At 42.0% G+C, this 24,600-nt stretch overlaps 1 protein-coding gene across 2 annotated transcripts in view; it reads left to right on the forward strand.

The window, feature by feature from the left end:
- The first annotated feature begins 325 nt into the window (after positions 1-325).
- Positions 326-24,600, forward strand: part of Selenot (selenoprotein T) — a 244,882-nt gene continuing 220,607 nt past the window's right edge. The window contains exons 1-6 of one of the 2 annotated variants that reach the window (XM_075950496.1): positions 326-671; positions 12,268-12,378; positions 12,791-12,917; positions 14,482-14,569; positions 16,083-16,236; positions 16,601-19,012. In XM_075950496.1, coding sequence (XP_075806611.1) covers positions 535-671; positions 12,268-12,378; positions 12,791-12,917; positions 14,482-14,569; positions 16,083-16,207 — 588 coding nt within the window. In that variant the 5' untranslated portion in view covers positions 326-534 and the 3' untranslated portion in view covers positions 16,208-16,236; positions 16,601-19,012. Of the gene's footprint in view, positions 672-12,267; positions 12,379-12,790; positions 12,918-14,481; positions 14,570-16,082; positions 16,237-16,600; positions 19,013-24,600 lie in introns of those variants that run through there. The other variant, XM_075950497.1, reaches the window with a different exon arrangement.

The raw sequence follows: 24,600 nt of genomic DNA on the forward strand, positions 1-24,600 counted from the left end.
AGCTGGGAGGTGTAGCTCAGTAGTACAGTCCATGCCCAGCATGTTCAAATCAACTGTTTAACCCCTAATAATGCCGATGATGATGATAAGCTGGTCTGTAATCCAAAGACTGAGGAGCTGAGGCAGGAGAATCAGGTGTCCAAGGCTTCTAGCTGTCTACATCGAAGCAAAGTCTGGACTGTATGAGAATGTCTTTTTTTTTAAAAAAAAATGGGGAGAATGTAGAACTCATATCTGCCAAGTGAAACAATTACCGGCCCTCTTTATATCTCACCAGCAAAATTTCTCCCTCTCTCCCATGGACCCTTAGCGTTTGCACACATCCAAGATGGTGGTGGATCGAGGAAGCCAAACAGGTCACAGCTCTCCTTCCCACAATGGGCGCGGGCGCCGGCTGCGCAGGCGCAGCCCGGCTTCCCTGGCCGACCTTGGCGGAGCGCGCCTGCGCAGTGGGGAGCGGTTCGCGGCTAGGTTTTGGTGCTGGCTGCAGTCTCGGTCTGAAGGCGGCCGGCTTGAGCGCCCGTCTCCACGAAGATGAGGCTTCTGCTGCTTCTCCTGGTGGCGGCGTCGGCGGTGGTCCGCAGCGAGGCCTCTGCCAACCTGGGCGGCGTGCCCAGCAAGAGATTAAAGATGCAGTACGCCACGGGGCCGCTGCTCAAGTTCCAAATTTGGTGAGTACGTGCGGCGACCCCCGGCTTCGCGGCCTAGCGGGCTTCTCGTTGCCTGGCGGCAGAGCGCCGCGCCGGCTCCCGGCCGCATCGGGTCGTCTCTGTCCTCGGGGCCCTGCCCGTGGTCCCCGGCAGCCTCCGGAGTGCCGGGCTGGGGCCGCAGGCCTTGCCGAGGCGGCGGGGCTCCGCATCGCTGCGCGCCCGGAGCCGGGCCCGGCTGGGCTGTGCGGCGGAGCTCGGAGGACGCGAGGTGGAGCCCGCTGCTCCTGGTACCGCGGCTCGGCTCCGCGGCTCCCGCACCCCTCCTGGGCGTCCGTCGACTTTGAAAGGTCTTGTGCATTCATGGAAAAAAAGGAAGGGAACCCGTCCATTTTCGACGCCACTTAACTTAGTAATTGACTTTGTTGTTGGAGGATAGTTGCGCGTTAGAAGCAGAACAAGGGATCCTTTTTACTCAGGTGACGAGGGTAGGGAAAGCTTTGAAAAGCGCCTTTTAAAAAAAAATCACAAGGCTGGAGAAAGTGAAACCTCAAAAGATGGGGTTTTCTCAGGATGGGATGTCAGATTAGTAATTCTTTTCAGAATATGGATACTTTGCAGTGCCGTTATTGGCCAGAATTAATTTAAAACCGACTTTTCCAAAACGTGTACCAGTTAATCTTAAGTTTAAATTTTTATTTCATCGTTTTGCACAATCACTGAAGACGAAGCCAACAGCTGAAAATGATCAGTTTGTGGTATTTAAACCGCAGAATCAGAAAATAAGACGGGGATTTGAGTTTGGTGTGAAAATTTGGTGATTTCTTCCCGGTTACAGACAAAATTCCCTGCGAACTTTACTGTATGCCGGGATTTATCATCACGCCACAGATCGCCGCTGTTCCACTGACCTACACCCATGGCTCCTCGTGCTTTTTTTTTCTTTTATAAGAAGGTGGTAGCTGTTGTACCAGCTTACAAAGATGGCTAATGATTAAAAGACTGAAATTTTTAACTTGAACTCCTGCTTTTTCAAAATACTTTTTTGTGTGTACTTTTGCTTGCATTGGAATTCTTTAATATATATATATATGTATATATATATATATATATATATGTGTGTATATATTGGGGTGTTTGTGTGTGTGTGTGTAAATGCTTGTCTGTCTGTCACAGTGCCCATGGAGAAATCACAGGATAGCTTGCAAGAGTTGGTTCTTGCCTTCCACCATGTTGACCAGGGGCATTGAATTCAATCCAGTTTCCAAATCTCTCTGACACTGTACTTGGATTCTTGTTACAACTTTACTTAAGATTTCTAAAAGTGTATGGTGATGGCTGTTATCTCAGTAGTTAGGAGATGATATGGGATTCCCCTCTGTATATATGCTGTGAACATCATTGGTTAATAAACTGCTTTGGGCCTGTATCAGAGCTATAGGGGAACAGAGCTGGGGCGGGACTAAACTGGATGCTGGGAGAAAGGAGGCGGAGTCAAGGAGAAGCCATGGAGTCCACAGACGTGCTGAAACTTTGCTAGTAGGCCACGACCTCATGGTGGTGCACAGATTAATGGAGATGGATTAAATTAAGATGTAATAGTTAGCCAATAAGAAGCTAGAGCTAATGGGCCAAGCAGTGATTTAAATAATACAGTTTCTGTGTGATTATTTCGGGGGTAAGCAGGGCTAAGCGACTAAGAACTAACTAGCGGCCTCCTTCAAGGAGGATCAAATATTCCAGATCAACCCTAGCTACATAGGTCAGAAACCAACCTGAGCTACCCCAGTTCCTGTCTCAACAAAACGACAGCAAGTTGGGGGAATGGCAAGCAGGCATTAAAGCTTTAAAAACATCATAATTTTGGGTGAATTAGTATATTTTTGTAATTTTTGTAATTACATCTTAATTTAATCCATCTCCATTAATTCAGACTTGTTTAAAATGACAGTCATCGTTAGCCCTTTGTTGTAACACAGGGGCCCTGCTAGTTGGGGTTTCCATCCTGCCCAGTTCCCACAACCAGTAAGCCCCAAAGAAAATCACAGAGAGTCTGCATTAATTATAAACTGATTGGCCCATTAGCTCAGGCTTCGTATTAGCTCTTGTGACTTATCATAGCCCATTAGTCTAGTCTATGTTAGCCACATGGTTCAGTACCTTTTTCAGTGGGGCAGGTCACATCCTGCTTCTTTGATGGTCTGGGCAGGAGTGGGAGGAATGGGCTTCCTCCTTCCTAGAATTCTCCTGTTCCCATCACCCAGCCTCCTTCCTGTCTGGTTGGCCCGCCTAACTTCCTGCCTGGCCAATCAGCGTTTATTTAAAACATGATTGACAGAATACAGACAATTCTCCTGCACCACTTTATTGTTTCAGAATATTACATCAGAAACAGCTTTGTTATAACACCCTACCAAGTTGTCAAACTAGCTTTCTGCTCTTCCCCTACAGATTCGTCTGTTCATGGTACATGACTATTAGGCTTCTGGTTTTGACAGACTTCTTTAAAACATTTACTTGCAGGTTTGTGAAGGGAGAAGAAACTAATACAACTGAGCATACACACATGAAAAAACCTTAAATTTCGTTTGAAATTTCAGTGCCGTAAAACTTTTTTTTCAACTTAACTGTTTTAAAGAAGTTTTATTGATTTTTGTGTTCATATTTATTGTGAGTACCTTTTCGTGAACAGTCGTAGCTCAGTACACCTGCCTTCTGGTGCTACCACTTCAGTGCTAGAAGAACAGACCTGCAACACTGTGTAAGGAATTGAATTAGAAAGGATGAAGCTTCTGACCAAGTTCTGTGTTCTTGTGCCTTTCCCACAACTGTCCGTTCAGTTCCTGCTGTGACCCTAGTTTAAGATTTCAGTGTACTAGACAGGGCCACCCGGAAAACTTCCAAAAAAACGGTGCCATTTTGTTCTCTGTATCTGGGTTCTGTTGAATCTGCACTGGCTGTTGTGTTAGTTGATCTGGGTTCTGTTGAATCTCTGCGCTGGCTGTTGTGTTAGTTGATCTGGGTTCTGTTGAATCTCTGCGCTGGCTGTTGTGTTAGTTGATCTGTGTTCTGTTGTATCTGCGCTGGCTGTTGTGTTAGTTGATCTGGGTTCTGTTGAATCTCTGCGCTGGCTGTTGTGTTAGTTGATCTGGGTTCTGTTGTATCTGCGCTGGCTGTTGTGTTAGTTGATCTGGGTTCTGTTGAATCTCTGCGCTGGCTGTTGTGTTAGTTGATCTGGGTTCTGTTGTATCTGCACTGGCTGTTGTGTTAGTTGATCTGGGTTCTGTTGTATCTGCACTGGCTGTTGTGTTAGTTGATCTGGGTTCTGTTGTGTTAGTTGATCTGGGTTCTGTTGTGTCAGTTGATCTGGGTTCTGTTGAATCTGCACTGGCTGTTGTGTTAGTTCATCTGGGTTCTGTTGTATCTGCACTGGCTGATGTGTTAGTTGATCTGGGTTCTGTTGTATCTGCACTGGCTGTTGTGTTAGTTGATCTGGGTTCTGTTGTATCTGCACTGGCTGTTGTGTTAGTTGATCTGGGTTCTGTTGTATCTGCACTGGCTGTTGTGTTAGTTGATCTGGGTTCTGTTGTGTTAGTTGATCTGGGTTCTGTTGTATCTGCGCTGGCTGTTGTGTTAGTTCATCTGGGTTCTGTTGTATCTGCACTGGCTGATGTGTTAGTTGATCTGGGTTCTGTTGTGTTAGTTGATCTGGGTTCTGTTGTATCTGCACTGGCTGTTGTGTTAGTTGAATGAGCAGCAGATAGATACTTTTGGTGTCTGTGATTTCATATTGAGTGTTTGGATGTTTAAGTTCTAGTCAGACGTTGGCCTAAGGTTCTGTGTCACTGTCCTTCCTCTCACTTCTATGGATCAGTGTATTCTGGGAGCTGCCCATAGGCATGATGGGTCTTTATTTTCTTTTACATGTGATTTAACATCCACTATCCACTCAGTTCTACAGTTCCTAAAGTTTAAGGGGTTACTGACTATAACTTTTTACAGTTAATATTCCCTTGAGCATTAGACAATTGAATTACTGATAACAGTAGATTAGATGAAATTAAGGTTTCAGAACATTTTTCAAATTAGTATTCAATTATTCACTGCTATAATTCCAGGATAGCCAGCTCCTGCCTACAATTTCATGAGATAAGTGAGGCAGGTATTGTGAAACTAGATTTTTATTTAAATGTGTGCTGTCTCAGCCTTGTTTTCATAGTACAGTAGAAAGAAATTGACCCAATATCGAGGGAGCTGGAGAGATGCTCAGTTAAGAGCTTGCAGCTCCAAGTTCCCAGCTCCTGTGTCAGGTAGTAGCTTTGCAACTTCCAGTCACTCCACCTCTGCCTTCCAGAGACTGTAGTGATGGTGTTTGTGTTTTAACAAATAAAGCTTCAATGACACTGGGTTTTGATTCTACTGCACCTACTGGCTTTGTAGGAGCCTAGGCAGTTTGGATGCTCACCTTACTAGACCTGGAAGGAGGTGGGAGGCCCTTGGACTTCCCACAAGGCAGGGAACCCGGACTGCTCTTCGGGCTGATGAGGGAGGGGGACTTGATTGGGGGAGGGGGAGGGATATGGGAGGCGGTGGTGGGGAGGAGGCAGAAATCTTTAATAAATAAAAAATAAATAAAAAAAACAAATAAAGCTTGCCTGAAGATCAGAGCACAGAGCTAAGCCACCAGAGGCCAGGGAGTGGTGGCACCCACCTTTAATCCCAGTACTCGGGATTAAAGAGACTGAGGGATCTCTGTTAGTTCAAAACCACCTTGGGCTATACAAGATTGAATCTGTCCAAAAGAGAAACAGCTCACACAAAGGTGACCCCAGCACCAGAGAGGTGGAGACAGGAGTGATGTGGCTGGGCAGAGAGAGGAATATAAGGTGGGAGGAGATAGGAGCTCAGTGCAGTCTGAGGTTTGGTGGAGACAGATGTAGTCTGGAGATGCCGTCGTGAGGACGGAATTGCTCCTGTCTGAGCATTGGTAGAGATAAAAGAACGCTCTAGCAGCTAGATGCTCTGCTTCTCTGATATTCAGCATTAACCCCTATATCTGACTATGATTTTTATTACTATCGCCAATTAAAATTCATGCTACAAGAGACCTGCTCATACTCGCCTTTTCCACAGAAAAAGACCAAAACTGATTTATATGATGATACTGATCAAGATTATTAAATGCAGAATTGGAGACATTGTGGATCATATTGGTTAATTGACTCTTGATATTTGCACACTTAACAAATTACTCTTTTACGTACTCTGCAGGTATTTTATGTTGTGCACAGAACTTAATCCCATTCTCTTGTAGCAAACTAGCACATAAAATTGCAATTCTGCTAAGTACTGTTAGGGAAAGTCTTGCTGATAGGAGACTGCCAGTCTGGGATCGGGAAGATCTTTGAAGAAATAAACTTGGTGGTGGTGGGTGTCCTTCCCCCTCAGAACCTCAGGAGCCCATCTTGTTTTTTGAGACAAGGTCTTGGGACCTGGCACACACTGTCATTTCTTGCCTTTTTTTTTTTTTCTGTTCTTAGTGCTAAGGATTGAACTCAAGTTCCTATTCTTGCTTGGCAAGTACTTTCAAAATGGAGTCATCTGCTCACCCCGTGAACAGAGATCTAATGATAGATCTTTTCTTTAGGGTTTAGTAAACCATGGCCTTATTGAAGGAAAATACACTTTCCCAAGAAGCCCAAGGCCTTTATTGACTTTAATGAATGTGTAACATAGATCCTTGAGGTTCCAGTTAGCTTAAGAAAGGCCAACTAGTTTTAGTGTGGAAATTTTTTTCAGAGGACAAGAATGGAAGGGAATATATTTATGAGGGAAAGGGCTTTTTAGAGTTGTTCAGCTGAGAGGTGATGGAACTCGGAAACACAAAGAGCTTAGAGAGGGTTTTTTTTTTGTTTGTTTGTTTTCTTTTTTGTTTTTGGTTTTTGGTTTTTCGAGACAGGGTTTCTCTGTAGCTTTGGTGCCCGTCCCAGAACTAGCTCTGTAGACCAGGCTCCCAGAGATCCCCTGCCTCTGCCTCCCAAGTGCTGGGATTAAAGGCGTGCGCCACCACCACCCGGATTAGAGAGGTTTTCTAAAGGTAGGTTATTTAGCAGGCTGAGGTGGTGAATTTCATTTGGCCCTCTGTATCTGTGAGGTCCACATCCGTAGATTTTGCCCGTCTCAGATTGAAAGTATCTGTAGGGGATGGTGTAGTGCTTGCACTGTACTGGTGTTCTCCAACAGAGTACACAACTATTCCACAGCGTTGACCACTAAGGTAACCTACAGATGCGTTCATGCCTACAGGAAGATGTGTGCAGGGCCTATGCAAATGCTCTGCCCTTTTGTTAGGTCTAAATGAGCAGCTGCCACTGAGCTCCCCGTGGACTCCACAGACACAGTGGAGAGAGCGGTCAGGATGCTGAGCTGTGGAATGATAGAGGTGTGTGCTCTCTGGCCTGTCTCTCCAGCCCTGCAGATCAGCTTCTAGTGCAGAAGTCTTCTAGTTTGGAGTCTTTTGGTTACTGTTTCTGCTGTTTTATTTTGACACCCCCCCCCATAGTCTTTGAGGTCTTTTCTTTTTGTTTTGTGTGTGTTTGAAACAGTGGGTTCCAGTCTATCACTGGTTTTCTTGGAACTCTTTAAGTTGACCAGGCTGGCCTTGAACTCACACCTGTCTCTATTTCTGGAGTGCTGGAATCAAAGCACAGATCCAGTTTTGTTTTGTTTCGTGCCTTATCATTTATTTATTTATTTATTATTTATTTTTAAGGGGAGACTGTTTCTGTGTGACTCTCTACTCTCTGTGATCAGTCTCTTTTTCAGTGATGAATTAAGATGTTGTGCAAAGAGCTGTCCACCTCTCATGATCAAACCCCAGTGAAATGAGAACACCACCTACAACACTAAAGTGGTCTCTGGTTACACGAAGGACATCAAGACATCCCTTTACCTAGTTAAGCTTGGTCAACAGATCCTTTGATATGCACCCCCATATTTCCGCAGACAGTGAGCTACCATAAATTTGAACACATATGAACATTCTGGCATGTCAATGATAACGCCCAAATGGACAGTCACTCAGGAAGACTATGCAAGATCCAACCTATACTGGATCATTTCCTGCATAAATTTTGAACAATATACAAACCAAAGCAACAGTTGTCTTTGGGTGAATGATTCCATGGAGAGGAAGTTTAAAATTTCACATGTGCAACTGAGCAAAATTAACAAAATGCGATTTCCTTGGATGGTGTGCGAGAGTGAGCCTGGCTGTGAAGAGAGATGAGAGTGTCGTTTGGTCTCTCTTCATAGAGGAAAATGTTTTATGCAATGCTATATGTTACAAAGTACTAGGACCTCTAATTGTTTAATTACTTCTGTGAATAGAAGTGTTATAATTACTGAAAAAAACAACATCTAAAGTGCATTATGATCTCTAATTATGATGATTTAAATAACATGGAGTTTGCACAAAAATGCAGAGTCCTTGCATTTGTCTTAGTGAGGTGTGAGATGTATTTAATGAGCTGCATAGGTTCAGTACCTTAAACAAGAGTAGAGACATTTACACAGTGGAACAGAATAGCCTTAAATCTGTATCAGTGTGCAAAAGTCCACACCAGTGTAATGTAAAATATTTGAGACTAGTAGTTTTTCAAAAGTAGACTCAACAATCCCCCCTTTTCTCTCATCATTTCTATACTATATTTTCCCCTTTTCCTATAGGAAGAGATTCTTGAATCTAATTTCCTTTGTTCAGCTTTTTTTCTTCCCCTTACCAATAACAACTTGTAACCACCCCCCCCGCCATGATGGCAAATATCCATAACCCACTGAGTGACCAAAAGTTACCCCCACACACACCTCTTAGGAATGTGGGCACCATGTTGTTTGTGGGCAACAGAATCTTTGGGGGACTCTGAGAAAAATGGGATAATTATCAAGTCCTGGGAGAAGTAGCTGTATTATTTTTTGTTTAGTCTCTGTGTGATTGGAAAGTGTAGAGTTTATCTGAAGTCTTGGCTGGATCATCTCAGCTGCCAGTTTTGAAGTTGTCGTGGATGTAGAATTTTGAGAAAGCTGTTTTTTCATTGTTCTGTGTCCTGAGATCACAGTGCTTTCTTTCAGAGGGCACAGAACTTCTTTTGTTAAACTTATCACCTGTGCCACACAGGCAGGTTCTCCCTTCTGTGTGTGTCACGTGGTCTCTCACCTTGACTCTTTCATTTGGAAGGTGGTTGTGTACCGTGGGGAGTTACCTTCCTGTTAAGACTCTACTACTCAGTTCAGCCATAATATCCAGTTAAGGTAGGACCTGGGCCCATGTTTATTACTGCCAATTTTGCCAATAAGGAGAGAGTAGAGATTATTTTCTCATAAAGGTTGAAACCAGATAGGTTATGGCCTGAGAAAAGAGGGGTAGAAAATTATATATAGCAGTGAAATTCCAGCTACATTCTCACTTTAATACACGTGTTTGATCTACGCACTGCACTGTGGGCTCGCTTGTTTCCTGCAGTTGTTCCCCAGTGTCTGCTGTACGTTTGTTTCTCGAATGAGATGGTAAACTCCTTCAGGAGACTAAGAAATGTAATCATTTAAAGTACTGTTGTAATCATTTTTCTACATATCCTGTGTCCCTTTTGCATGGCTGTTTTCAGCGTACAGGGGTAGCTGAATAGTTAGTGCAGGTATTCTCATTAGACCAGAGTGGCTGCTATGACAGAACGTTGATGGTCCTGCACTGTTGGTAGCTGGAGAGCGCATTTCCTGACTCTGCACGGGTCCGCGTTTAGCAGTCTTCCCTCGGTGCTTCTTACGATTTTTGTTTATTATCGAGGCGGGGTGTGTGCACGTTTATGTGGCGGTCATGAGGCCAACCTTAGAGTTGCTTATCTTCAGCGTGGGTTCAGGGGTTGAACACGGTCATCAGGCTCGTGTGGCACTTCTACCTGCCAAGCCATCTCACCAGCTCGTGAGACTTGTTTGTGTCTGTCAGTCTTTCTAATCTGAAAATCCTTACTTCATTGCCCTTTGAGGACAATGAAATTGACTGTGGAGTCAAATGTGTTTGCTGGTGGGCCCACATAATTTGGTTTCTCATCTGGGTCTGTCCTCTCTTAGTCTGTGACTATGAGCTAGTCAACCCACCTTTTCTGAGTCGGCTCAGGTCTAAAACAGAAGACAAAACTTAACAGGCTTGCCTTGTTCTAGGACCTGCTTACATCAGTTTTCATGAGACGTCAAAAGAGAATAAGAATTGAAAGTGGTAACTGTATTTTGCCCATTTTCTTGTCTTGCTTGTGGTTAAAAAGCTATTTTTGATCAATTCTGCATTTATCCCAGTGTGGTTGTAGCTTAAAACATTTTTTAAAAATTGTAATGTGTGTGTGTTCACCTGTTCACTCTCACGTGGGCACCTTTGCCTGCTGAGTCATTCTGACCAGATCTTCTTGTTTTCTGATGCACCGCAGGCCCTGTACTTACCCTTTGGAATATCTAATTCAGAAAAGCCATGTATTTAGAAAACAGTGAGCCGATGGGAACAATCATAATACTCAGTATAAAGTAGACTGCTAACAGTACAACGCACACGTGACTGGAGTCAGCTGGCTGTGTGCTGGAGATTCCTAGGAACTGTGTGTGGGATGGGAGGAGAAGTTGTGAGAAGGAGCGGGTGAGCTGTATACCTTCCTGCTGGCAGTGTTCAGGAGGTTCAGATTAGACCGCAGTCTTCACATTTCAACACCTGTGGGAGGGAGGCTTAGCTGAACCAGGTGGAGTAAGCAGAAGAGTTCGTAGTTGGTTTGGGGCTGGGGGATGGATGGACTAGCACAGATGTGTATGAGAAGAGGGTTGTGTGTGTGATAGATGACTGGGGAACAGAGCTGAGCAAATTAAAGGTTTCTTAGCTGAAAACAGGCAGGTATGACAGAGCATTTGTAGAGCGCTTTAGGGCAGACTGTAGAATTTAGGGTTAGGAAAGATTTGGTTGGAGAATAAGCAGACTTGAAAAGTTTTGCTAACATTTTCGTTATATATAGACTAAATACTTTTATCTACAAACATGTTAAAACTGATTCACACTTTCATGGTTCTTTAAATAAGTTGGACTTATCTATATTAACACTCTTGAAATGTTGTTTCATTGTGCTCTGGGCACTCCAAAGAACAGTGAGAGATGACTCTAGTCTTCAGTGACAGTATATTTGGGGAGAAGTCATGCACACCATGGAACTGGAAACTTAGGAATTCTAGAAAAAGTCTTTCCCATGCTATGTCAAAAAGGCTTAGTGCTTTTTCAACTCTACCAGTTTAGTTGCTATCTTAGTTAGGGTTTCTGTTGCTGTGAAGACATCACGACCATAGCAACTATTATAAGGAAAACATTTAATAGGGTGGCTTGCTTAGTTTCAGAGGTTCAGTCCATTATCATCCTGGCAGGGAACATGACGACATGCAGGCAAACATGGTGCTGGCTACATCTTGATCAGAAGGCAACTGGAACTGGTCTCTGACACTGGGCAGGAAACTTCAAAGCCCGCCCCCAAGTAACACTTCCTCTAACAAGGCTATACGTGTTTCAAACAAAGCCTAATAGTGTCTCTTCCCTATGAACTCATGGAAGCCACTTACATGCAAACTATCATAGTGCCTAACTGGGTACCAGCTATTTCACTTTTCTTTTCTCTGCTATGTCTGCTAATTGTAGCCAGATATCTATTTGCAGTAAGCTCAGACCTTTTCAAGTATCTTACCTCCGAATTAAGATTAAAATTTAGGCAGGCTACAGGGTATGACTCAGTTCGAGTGCTTTTCTATCAGAAAGGGGGATGACCAAAATCTCAGGCCTTTATAGTTACAAAAAAAAAAAAAGTCAAAAAGGAAAAAACAAAAAACAAAACAAACAAAACAGAAACAAAACCTGACTTCCCTCCACCCTTTTTTCTTCTACTCCGTCCATTCCTGTTTTCATAGTTCACATGGCAGAGGGTTAGGATCCTACTTACAGGACACACAACCCCTGGCCACCATTGTTCATGTTCCAGAAATGAACTCCTATTATAAGATAGCTTGGAATTTCTCTAGAAATGAATGTAGGTTTTAAAAAAGTTATTCCTTTAATACCAGAATCTTTGAGGGAAGTACAGTTAAAATCTTTCAGTAGGACTGAGAAGATAAATATGCACATTTTATTGGGGAAATCCGGATGTAAGTGAGAAAACCTGTGAAGGAAGCCTTCTCGGGTCCTCGGTTTCCCTGTTTGGTCTCTCACAGGCCTTTTGCAATCGCGGCTTGCATTCCCGTCAACACGTTTTGTTCTCTCTACAAAGGGTCAGGTGATGTGAGAGTGATGTGCAGATATATGGATTGGTGTTTGCTGTTGTCTAACCCAAAACTGTGAAGTGTAGTGTTATAACTGGCTGGTTAATCTGCTGGGAACATAAATACACAAAATTTATAAGATGGAAAAATCTTCCCTGTGTTCATTGTCTAGGGTCAGTCATTAATTGTGGTGGATTCTGAAAAATTTTTAATCTGATAATATTTACACTTTCTTTGACTTTAAGTCTATATACACTCAAAATACTGAATGGAAACATTTCTTTTTTGGCAGTGTATCCTGAGGGTACAGGCGGGTGTTTGAGGAATACATGCGGGTTATTAGCCAGCGGTACCCAGACATCCGCATCGAAGGAGAGAATTACCTCCCTCAACCAATTTATAGGTGAGTGAATTTCAGTGCTTGAGGACAGCCTTTCAGCTTACACCGTTTGTAAATGTCTCATTCGCCTCGCTGGGTCGGGTACTTCTTCGTTCCCATAGTAATGAACAGAGAGCTCTGCTTTGTGAATAGCAATAGGCTGAGGGTGTTTTAAGAGGGGTCTCCTCGTGCAGTTCATGTTGGGAAGTTAGTCTGAGATTGAGTCCAGGCTGCCGCATCTTCTGAGTATGCCTTTTACCCCTGAACCACCTCAGGTACCCCAAATTTCCTAGAAAACCATGGATACTAAATTTAATGCAATTAATAACTTGGATTTTATATCCAGAAAATGTCTTCACATAAAGTGTGATTATTAAATTCCAGAAAAGATAAGAAATTGTAGTTTCTAATTAACTTTTTTCTTTTCTTTTGCTAGACATATAGCATCTTTCCTGTCAGTCTTCAAACTAGTATTAATAGGCTTAATAATTGTTGGCAAGGATCCTTTTGCTTTTCTCGGCATGCAAGCTCCTAGCATCTGGCAGTGGGGCCAAGAAAATAAGGTATGTGGCTTTGGTGACTGGGCTTTTGGGTTGTGGTGACCGTGTGTGTGTGTGTGTGTGTGTGTGTGTGTGTGTCTTTAACTTACAAGAGAAAGAAACTGTGAAACCTCAGCGTCTGCCTGGAGGAGAGAAGGAAAAGCCATGGTGTTTAAGCTGGTGTGGCGTCAGAGCCAGGGTTGGTGGGCAGCCTTATGGTACAGAGGGTCACTAGAGAAAGACCGAGGAAGCCCAGACACTGGGGAATTCCAGAGTGTTTAGGGAAGCATGCTTAGGATAGAGAAAGGAGAAGTTAGTCTTTCTCAATGTTGGGCTTTTCTTAGTTATTCAGCCAAGTGGGCAAGCTTATTGCTGCATGGCTGCACCCTGTGACCCTCTGCCAATTAGTCTTATTTTTAAATCTTTTTACTTAAAATCTTTTTTTCCCCCTGAGTCACTCACCATTATTGGAAATGGATTTAGTTCTATTTCTCTCTTGAACGGGAGTGTTTTGGCTGCGTCCCTTATGAAGCGAAGTTCTCTGGGGAGTGCTCTGACTTTGCCCTTTGCTTCTGGCCTCAGCACCCTTAGCAGACTCCTTCCTGTTCGCTGGTTCTCCAGAACAGGCATTTGTTACCATAAACATCCTTAGCTGTCTCTAGGAGAGCTACATCTCTGCCCCGTTGTTCACTAGACATGGGTTTGCAGTTCAGTCTCACGTGTTCTGTGCTGCTCTCACATGTGGATAGCACAGAGGTATAGTTGCCATTCTTAGTTGATCATGGAAAAGCCAAGAGATAAAGATACAGATTTTTGTGGCAACACTTTCTGTGTTCCCACAAAACCTGTCATATACCACCTGGCTCAAAGAGAATAGTCAGGCAAACTTTCTTTCCCTTATGGGCATTGACTTTCTGAAACAGTGTGTTATAAGTTTATGTCTTCACCATACCCAGCTCTCCGTCCAGTAATTTTACTAAATTAAAGCGCTTCTACTCTCTTTTTCAAAAGGGTGGATTTGCCTTTGAAGGGTGAATGCATGTACTTTTATGTGCTAAGGCAGTCTATACCTACAGATGGTTTTAAAATGATTTTTTAGCTTAAGTAGGTTCTGTCTACTATAAAGTTGCTGACAATTGCATCACTGTTCTCTTATAAAGGTAGACATAGTACATTTTCTTCTGTGTGCTAGGGCACAGTCTAAACCTACAGATGATTTTAAGATTTTTTTTTAATTTAAGTAGTTTGTATGTAATATATGTAAAGTTGCTGGTGGTTGCATCACTATTCTCTTGTGAGACATTTTACATCTTAAAATCGGTAAAATGAGCCATTCTAAATTTGGTATTCTTTTTTATTTAACTTCAGTTATTGGGATGTTTTAGAAATTCTGTAAATAATAAGAATGGTGTCTGTATGTTCTTTAACATGTAAAGAGCTATGAGTTTTTCCTGGTATATAGATGATTTGTGAGATGACATTTTGTGTGGACACTTTTAAATTATATTAAAAGAAAGTGTTATCCAATTAAGGCTGAAACGTTCTATCAAATGAAGGTGTCTTATATTTTGTGCGGTTTGGCTTCTAGGTTTATGCATGTATGATGGTTTTCTTCTTGAGCAACATGATTGAGAACCAGTGTATGTCGACGGGTGCATTTGAGATCACGTTAAATGGTAGGTTCTGATTGGTGTGCATTTGTGATGAGCACGTGCTTAATAACAAACAGGCTTTTAATGTTCATATAAGTGAGTTTATATGATAGAGACTGAAAATTCAGAAGCCTTTTTTTTTTTTAATGAAAAGAATCTTAGTTGCTACCTGAGGTTCTAGATGATTTGACTCCCATGTGTTTTACTACAGGCTTTAAAATAAAACGGGTGTAGTTCCTGAGTGCATCGTTTCAGGGCACTGTGGATCTGTTTTGAGTGCTTTACTTGGGAATCTTTAACATAACCTGCTTCAAAATACGCTCTTAGCTCCCTCCTCTGGGTCCTATGTGCTGCTTCTAGTCTCCTGGGATTTTTTCTTCATTTAATTGTTCCATCATTTTTCCTGCTAATTTGCCTGGAATCCTAGGGTAGTCTTTCATTACTCCCTCCATCAGAACCTCTCAGTTCTGTTTCCCACATTGCTTACAGTCCACATCTGCTAATTCTCCCTGCTAGCACCCTACTCTGTTACACGACTCCCCTGTTGGTGAACATATCTTTAACGATGAGTTTTTAGTTTTCTTGTTTTGTTTTTTAAGACACAAACTTTGTAACAGTCCTGGCTATCCTGAACTTGCTCTGTAGCCTAGGCTGGCCTCGAACTCAACAGAGAGCTGCCTGCCTCAGTTTCTTGAGTGCTGGTTTAAAGGCATGCGCCACCACTGTCCAGCTTGGGTTCTTTTGTTTGCTGGGTTGTTTGCTTGCTTTTTTTTTTCAGTGACTTTTTTCCTTGTGTCCCTCGAGTTTCTAAAACTCCTTAAGTTCTTTTTCAAGATAAATGCCAGTATATTCAGTGTGAGCAGAATTCCTATAAGGTCTAGATTAGGGGTCAGCCGACTATGGTCCTGTCTCATATCCTATTGCCTGTCTGATGGTTTCCTTTGAACACAGCTTGCCCAGTTTTAAAGTGTGTTCCCATTCCTGCCTCAAGTTGCTGTGTGAGTTGAATGACTGACAGATACTCTTCCCTAGACAAAATGTTCAACTCTGGTTTGCTGCAGTTTGTTCCCCAATGTAAATTTCTCTGCCTCTTGGTTTCCCTTGCAATACTTCCTTATAACGGCGGCCTGTGCAGGCGTACTTTCTCCTCTTTAGCCTTCACACTGCTTCTTACCTCTGCAGTTTTCTACTGCCATGAGCCTTTACTCTAGCTTAGTGGCTTGGCGTTACCTTTTTAGGCCTAGTTTACCTGCTGTGCTTCCCTGGCAGTCAGCAGGAAAGGCTGGTGACTGCGCTCCTCCTGGCACTGCAGCGTCTGGTTTTAGTCTTCCGGCATGCGGATAATTCTGTGCTGACGTCTGTGTGCCCAGTGGTTCCTTTTCTGCTGAGAAAGCCCCCGAAAAGGAAGAAACATGTGCTTTTGTAGCCCGTAATTGTGAATGAAAGTCAATAAGTATTTGTGGGGTCGATGTCTATCGTGGGATTACATTAATGTTTCTTTGGGGTGGGGTGGGGGTGCTGGCTGTTTGTTTTGTAGATGTGCCGGTATGGTCTAAGCTGGAATCTGGTCATCTTCCATCCATGCAACAACTTGTCCAAATTCTCGACAATGAAATGAAACTCAACGTGCACATGGACTCAATACCACATCATCGATCATAGCCCTACCTATCAGCACTGAAAACTATTTTGTAAGTAGTTTAAAGTACAGTAGCTATTTGTAGCTTTCCTTTAACTCTTACCACAAATGCTAGTACATATATTATCACTTCTGTTTCCTACCTAAGAGAAGCAGATGGATATCTTTCAGACTCTGAACTCCTTGTAGCCAGAATTGATGTGTTTTATTGTAGTTTATAGATGCTTCCTAAACGCAGATTATTTTTTAACATACTTAAGATAGAAAATTTTTGAGCAGATGTGTAAATGTGAAGAGCCTTGGTTAGCTCTCGCTTAGTAGTGTCCTTTTCTGTCCTCTCTGTCAGCGGGTTAGCTTCCTAGGAGTTGGTATAACAGTGACTAAAATACAGCGTTCTTCTTTTCTCTTTGTTTCAGACACTAAGGGATTTTGCAAGAGCAGCGTGACTGACATTATGAAGGCCTGTACTGAAGACAGCAAGCTGTTAGTGCAGACCAGATGTCTCTTGGCAGGCTCGTTGTACCTCTTGGAAAACCTCAGTGCAAGACAGTTTTTCCATTGCTGGCACATGCTGAATTGTGCACAGCCGTGGCGTGCAATGATGCTGTGTAGCTTTCCCAAGCCCACCGTTAACTGTTTGTTCTTCTTGACGTGGCATTACTACTTGTAACTCTTTTCTTGGTCATGTTTGAGAAAATACACAATTGAGTTACAACTTGAGTTTTTCTCAAGATGTGTGTTAAACTTGTGTTTTTATATGAATTTTCATTTTTTTTATAGTTTTAACGTCAGTTTTCTTGGAAACACCTGAAGTTCCCAACTAATTTATAAAAGTTTATCAGATAGCTCTAATTTGGTCATGCTTAATATATAGTTTTCAAAACACTGCAGATTGTGAGCAGTGAATTATACAGGATGATGGGAGGAAATCCAATATCCAGAGTGCTCTACCGTATGTGTGTGTGTACCTGTGTGTGTATGCGCACATGTGTGCTCTTGTGCTTGTGTGTGGGCTGTGGTCTGTGTGTATGAGTGAATTATTATTAGGAACAACAAAACCAACTGCTTTTAAAATCCCATTGTGTAGTTCAGATGTCTTGCCTTGACCAATCTAATGAATTGATTAATGGGCCTTTATACTAAATTAAACAGATGTAAGTTAAACAAAAGTATGTTGCTTAGTGTACCTGTTAGCATTATTTTTAATACCATCTGCCTAATGTTTTGTTTTGGCTTACAGATATTCTCATAAAGGACATACTTTAGATTCACACACAAGTAATGAGCCAATTTACTGTTTTTAGAACAGTTAAAACTCACCTCACTAAAGAAAAATTCAGTGAAACCTCTTTACAAAGTATGTATTATGTAAACAGATCATTTGTCTAGTAATTGAATCACCTTAACATCATATATCAGAATTTTATTGTATTTGAAAGACAAAATTAAAAATATTTTTAATGTTTTCATATTGTTCTAGAGTTTTAAAAGAAACTTATGGTTGATAATAAGAATGATTTAGCAGAAATAGAAACTGAATAGCAGTTACATTGCGGCCATAGTAACAGACAGGGATGAAGTGGAAGAGCCTGGATTTGTGAGTGGAGGTTAAAGAGCTTAATTTAGGGGAGGTGTTGGTCCACCTGACTCTTGACTACTGGACATACCTTGAGTGCATTCAGGCAATGCCTCAGTGTGGAATCTACTGTGATCTTCAGCTAACAGGCAGATAGTCTAGTGATGAACTGAAGAAAACTGATGCAATGTTACCCTTGACTAGGATTGCAGCACTGCTAGCCCAGGTTCCTCTGGTGATAGACGTTGTCATTTAAACTCAAGTTCCTTAGAGGCTATTATTTATGTGTAAATATATATATATTTTTGACTAGGTCTTAACCTTGTTAATATGATTGCCTATCACTCCAGACTGCACATCCTGTAAAGCTTAGCATCAGAGGGGCCTTTCTTCAAGTAATGGACATTCCATTCATGACACAGTTAGCTTTATGGCACATAGACAGTCAGAATTTGGGCCATGGGTATTCACGTGTACTTGAGAGGTCAAACTATGAAGACCCTAAGGTCAGATCCAACTTTCTCCATGTTTGCCTTAGATCGAATTTGTCTCCTAGTTAATGGCTTTAACTGTGTTGGACATCTAGTAAAATTGAGCTGTTTTATCCATACTCATCTGTTTTATTTTATGCTTAAATCCAGAATTTAGTAGTCTACTAAACAAATAAATGAGATGCATGAATATAAAGATTATAAGGAAAAGGAGAAAGTAAACTATTTATAACGTTATTATATTACTAACAATTCAAAATGTATTAGTTGCTTATAAATTGGTGCAGCCGTGTAATTACAGAATTGTCTGTGCTCTAGAGCCAGAAGACTGTGGTCTTGGCACCAGGCTGGCGGATTTCACTGGAGTTTTCAACACACTCGCCATTGTGAATGGTTTTAAAAAGCTGGTGAAACCTGGTTTTAAACTTGACCCTCGGTGTGTAAGATGTACAGGAACACACGCCTTCTGAGCGTGATGGCACTGGCATTAGTGACAGTTGCTCAGCCTGAGCAGCTGTGAAAGTGGTGGGATCCAGTGATGTCCAGTCTTACTTTAAAGGTTTATTAGTTTGGGATTTTGATTGACTGGCATATTCTATCATTGTCATAACTTAAAATAATTCAGTTAAAGTTTTTTTAAACATGATTTGATATCCTAGGGCTTTTCTTTTTTTAAAAAAAATGAGAAGCAGGTAAAGAATTGTAAAGATTTGGAACTTCTTTGTGGCATTGTGAAAATAAATAAGCCAGTGTGAAAGGAACCCTGCTTTGTGTGATTAATTTTGCACCAACATATTTTACATAGTAAAGGTATTTAGGGAATTATGCATTGTAAAAGTTGTCATAATGTTTATTTCTTTTCTTTTTTATTATTTTATTTTATTACTTTAAAAAAATATTAATCCAAATTTCCACTCCCCTCTTCCCACTCCCACCACACACCCTCCCACCCCCACTTCCTTCCAGTCCTAAGAAAGGGCAAGGCACCCTGTCCTGCTGAGAGTCCAAGGCCCTCCCTACTACATCTAGGTTGAGCAAGGTATACATCCAAAGAGAATAGGATCCCAAAAAGCCAGTACATGCAGTAGGGACAAACCCCAGTGCCATTGTCAATGGTCTCTCAGTCTGCCCCAACTGTCAGTCACATTCTGAGGGACTAGTTTGATCCCATGCTCATTCACTCCCAGTCAAGTTGGAGTTGGTGAGCTCCCATTAGCTCAGGAAACTGTCTCAGCGAGTGAACCCCTCATGGTCTTGACCTCCTTGCTCATACTCTCACTCCTTCCATTCTTTAGCTGGATCTTGGGAACTCAATCCAATGCTCCATGTGGGTCTCTGCCTCTGTTTCCATCTGTGGTTAGACGAAGGTCCTATTGTGATATTTAAGATAATCATCAGTCTGACTACAGGGCAAGGCCAATTCAGGCCCCCTCTCCTCTATTGCTTAGGGTCTTAGCTGGGGTCATCCTTGTGGATTCCTGGGAATTTTCCCAGAGCCAGGTTTCTTGCTAACCCCATAATGGCTCCCTCAGTCAATTTATCTCTTTCCTTGCTCTCATATCTGTCCTTCCTCCATCTCGACTATCTCATTCCCTCAAGTTCTCCTCAACCCTTCCTTCTCCCCTTCTTTCTACTCCCCACCCCCATGCTCCCAAATTTTGTCAGGCGATCTTGTCTGTTTCCAGTTTCCAAGTACGTCTATGTATGTTTTTCTTTGGGTTCACCTTGTTGCTTAGCTTCTCTGGGATCATGAATTGTAGGCTCAATGTCAGTTGTTTATGGCTAATATCCACTTATGAGTGAGTACATACCATATTTATTTTTTGGGTCTCGGTTACCTCACTCAGGATAGTGTTTCCATCCATTTGCATGCAAAATTTAAGATGTCATTTTTTTTTAACCGCTGAGTAGTACTTTAATGTGTAGATGTGCCACACTTCCCTTATCCATTCTTCAGTTGAGGGGCATCTAGGTTGTTTCCAGGTTATTACAAATAATGCTGCTATGAACATAGTTGAACAAATGATTTTGTAGTATGATTGAGCATCTTTTAGATATATTTTCAAGAGTTCTATTGCTGGATCCTGAGGTAGGTTGATTCTCAATTTTCTGAGGAACCACCACACTGATTTCCAAAGTGATTGCACAAGTTTGCATTCCCACCAGGAAGGGATGAGTGCTCCCCTTACTCCACATCCTCTCCAGCATAAGTTATCATTAGTGTTTTTGATCTTGGCCATTCTGACAGGTGTGAGTGGTATCTCATAGTTGTTCTGATTTGCATTTCCCTGAAAGCAAAGGAAGATGAACATGTCCTTAAGTATCTTTTGGTCAATTGAAATTCTTCTATTGAATTCTCTGTTTAGTTCAGTACACTGTTGCGGGAGGTCCTCCCACTCCTCCAACCTATCGCCGCTGAGATACCAGCCCCTTGGGGCGTGGTCTCTCTCCCTTTAAAAAAGCGGCCACTTCCCTCTCCTCTCTCTCTTCACTTCCTGCTCCGCCGGCGACTAGACTCCTGGTCGCGTAGAGGGCTGTTGCCTGGGACAGTGATCTGTAAGTTTTTCCCCTTTAAATAAATATCACCCTATTAATCATAATCCCAAATTGGGGTGGCATTGTTTGTGACTTACGCCTTCATTTTGGCGCCCAACGTTTGGTTTTAGAACCTCTCACGGCTCGCAGCCGCGAGTTCGGCTTGGCAGCCGGAAGTTCGGCTTGGCGGCCGCAAGTTCGGCTTGGCAGCCGCAAGTTCGGCTTGGCGGCCGCAAGTTCGGCTTGGCGGGAGCCCTTGCTTCCTCAGCCGCTGCCTGTGCCTTGCAGCGGCGGCCTTGGCCTCCCGTGGTTTGCTCTTTTCTGAATTGTTTTTAAATCTCTCTTGCAAGCACAGCTCTTAAAGTGGCGCGAACCAGAGCACGCGGTTGCTGAAAGCTGCAACCCCTCAGGGTGACTCTGTCACGTGGAGGCATAAGCAGCTTCCAGATTGCTCTTCTCTACCCCTGGATTCTGGGTTTCTGGTTCCGTCTCTGGAATTGATTTAATTACATTTACTTTGTTGAGAAACTTGCGTTTTCCAGTTTTTAACATCTACTAAGGCACTGAAACAGGACCATGTTTTCATCGCGATTCTGCAACAGCGCCACCTGCTGGACAATAGGTAATATGGCAATTTTCGTTTCTAACGCAAATTTTACTGCTTTGTTTTCTCTAATACAATGGATTAGTAATTTTGTATTTACTAATACAATGAATTACATCATACAAGGTCTATATGATTATGGGATTACCTTAATTTGCTTGTTACTAGGCTTCAGTTTTCTTTTCCATATTCTATCATTAAGGAAGAATATGGCACTCCTAAGAATGATAGAATCTTTACGAACTAATAATGAACAACTAATTGACAGGATTAAAATTATTGAAAATCAGAGGTTATCTGAACAAGTGGATACTATGACAGACAAAATTGATTCCATATCCAAGGGTATTAGAAAGTTACCTGAAAGGGTTCAGGCTATTGAATTTGACCTTCAGAGTTTATCACAAAGTTTTGATAAGGTAACAGACAGAATGTACCTCCAAGATGGGAATCTACATGATATACAAGAAAAGTTTAAGGAGGACATGTTATCTTTGAAGGAAAAAATTAAAGCTTTGGAATCACAGGTGCAGAATGGGGACCAAAAAATTGATACCTCAGTGAAATCGCTGGAAATATATACAGGTCAGGAGATTCAGGATTTAAGAGAGACAATGATAAAAAGGTTTGAAAAGATTGGAGAAATTATTGCAGCTGGTGAACAGAGTAAGGAGGCACAAGGACAGGATACAATGCCTCCACCAGCTATTAGAACTGGCTTACCCAGGGTTCTAGCGACATACCCTGTACTTAATTCTGACAAAGCGTCAACTTCTAAAGGCTCAAAGGGAGTCAGAGAAGCTAGATGGACACCAATAGCAATGAATGATCTGAAAGAAATTAAGCAAGCTGTTGTTAATTTTGGCTTGCACAATGCATATGTAAAGGAAATGATAAAGACTTGGGCTTCTAATGCTAGAGCTATCCCCCATGATTTCCATCAGTTAGTGTCTGCAGTTTTAGATAAGGGACCTTCCTTGATGTTTGGAATTTATTTCAGAGAAGAATCCAAACATATGGAACAGCAAGGAAGAGCAAAAGGTATTGAGGTTTCCCAAGATCAAATTCTTGGTGCAGGAGAATATGCTGATCCACAGGTCCAAGCTCTTTATGACGATGAAGTACTGTGTCTATGTCACCAAGCAGCTTTAAATGCTTTGAATAGGATACAAGATCCAGCAAAAAGGGTTGAATCATATACCAGAATTAGGCAGGGACAGAGAGAACCCTTTATTGACTTTTTGCAAAGATTGATTAAGGCTCTGGACATAGGGGTAACAGACCCAGAATCTAGACGAATACTTCTTGAATCTCTAGCTTTTGAGAATGCAAACATAGAATGCAAAAAGATAATTGGGCCTTTAAAGTCTAGATCAGCACCTATGGATGAATGGATTCAGCATACGATGAATGTTGAGACGTTTAGCTATAATGATGAATCTTGGGTAGGAGAAGTGATTTCCAAAGCAATGAGGAGACATCAAACTGCCAGGTGTTTTAATTGTGGTAAATTAGGACATTTACAAAGGGATTGCAGGCAAAGAATTTCTAGGAATAATATCTCTTCTGGGAATGACAAAAATAGGAGACCTCGGCCTTCAGGTATATGTAGGAGATGTGGTAAAGGCAGGCATTGGTCCAACGAATGTAGATCAACAACAGATAGACGGGGCAATCCGATATCATCGGGAAACTCCATGGGGGGCCTCTCGCAGGCCCCCAAGCCAACAGTGGCCCAGTCATTCCCAGTCACAGTGGAGAACGTGCCTCACCAAGAAAATTAAAAGCTCCAATTTCTGCTGTAAAAAGTAATACTGGTCTAAATGATGAATTACGTGTGGAGGATGAGTCAAAAAACCCAGTAGGACAGAGTAAACGTATATTTTGGCAGACTTCTATTAATGATCAAAGACCAAAGCTAAGAGTCTGTATAAATGGCACTTTTATTGAAGGCTTATTAGACACAGGTGCGGATGTAAGTATCATTACGCCAGAATCTTGGCATCCGAATTGGCCTCTTCAAGAGGTAGATGTTCAGTTCCTAGGAATTGGAACCCTATCTCGTGTAAAACAAAGCACAAGATGGGTTGAATGCATAGGGCCCGAAGGGCAAATAGGAAGACTAAGGCCATATATAGCCAATATTGCCATAAATTTATGGGGCCGTGACCTGCTACAGCAATGGAATACCCAGATTAACATTCCTGTATTTCCAGGAATTCATAATTCGGGGAAGGATATGATGAGGTATTATGGAAAAAGGTCACCAGCCATTCAGGCTGTACAAGAACATACAGCAAATACCAAACCTTTAGAGGTACCAACAGCCCTACCTTTAAAATGGCTAACTGAGAAGCCAATATGGATCAAACAGTGGCCTCTAGCTGAAGATAAACTACAGGCATTGGAACAGCTGGTGCAAGAGCAACTAGATGCTCACCATATTGAAGAATCAACCAGCCCTTGGAATTCTCCTGTGTTTGTTGTAAAAAAGAAATCTGGTAAATGGAGAATGGTGACAGATCTAAGAGCTGTCAACAAAGTAATTCAACCTATGGGCCCACTACAGTCTGGAATTCCTTTGCCTTCTCTGTTACCAAAAGGATGGCCTCTTATAGTTATTGATTTGAAAGATTGTTTTTTCACTATACCGTTACAAGAAAAGGATAGAGAAAAATTTGCCTTCACAGTGCCTACTTATAATAATTCTCAGCCTAATAAGAGATATCAGTGGACTGTCCTCCCACAGGGTATGCTCAATAGTCCTACACTGTGCCAATATTTTGTAAGTAAGCCATTGGAAATAATTCGTAAACAATTCCCCAAGTCCATCATTTATCATTACATGGATGACATCTTGTTATCTGATTCAAATAAAGATACTTTAGAAAGGATGTTTGAAGAAGTAAAGAAAGTCTTGCCTAGGTGGGGATTACAAATTGCCCCTGAAAAGATTCAAAGAGGAAATTCTATTAATTACCTAGGTTACAGAATAGGGTTAGAGAAAATTAAAACGCAAAAGGCACAAATTAGGAGAGACCGCTTAAAGACTCTTAATGACTTCCAAAGATTGTTAGGAGACATTTCCAGTCTACGACCAGCTGTTGGGATAACACCTGATCTAGTAGTTCATTTAAACAAAACCTTAGATGGTGATAAAGATTTGAATAGTCCAAGAGAACTGACAGCTGAAGCAGAAAAGGAACTGAC

The sequence above is a fragment of the Microtus pennsylvanicus genome, chromosome 16 (genome assembly GCF_037038515.1).
Source record: "Microtus pennsylvanicus isolate mMicPen1 chromosome 16, mMicPen1.hap1, whole genome shotgun sequence".
In the NCBI taxonomy this organism is placed as follows: Eukaryota; Metazoa; Chordata; class Mammalia; order Rodentia; family Cricetidae; genus Microtus; species Microtus pennsylvanicus.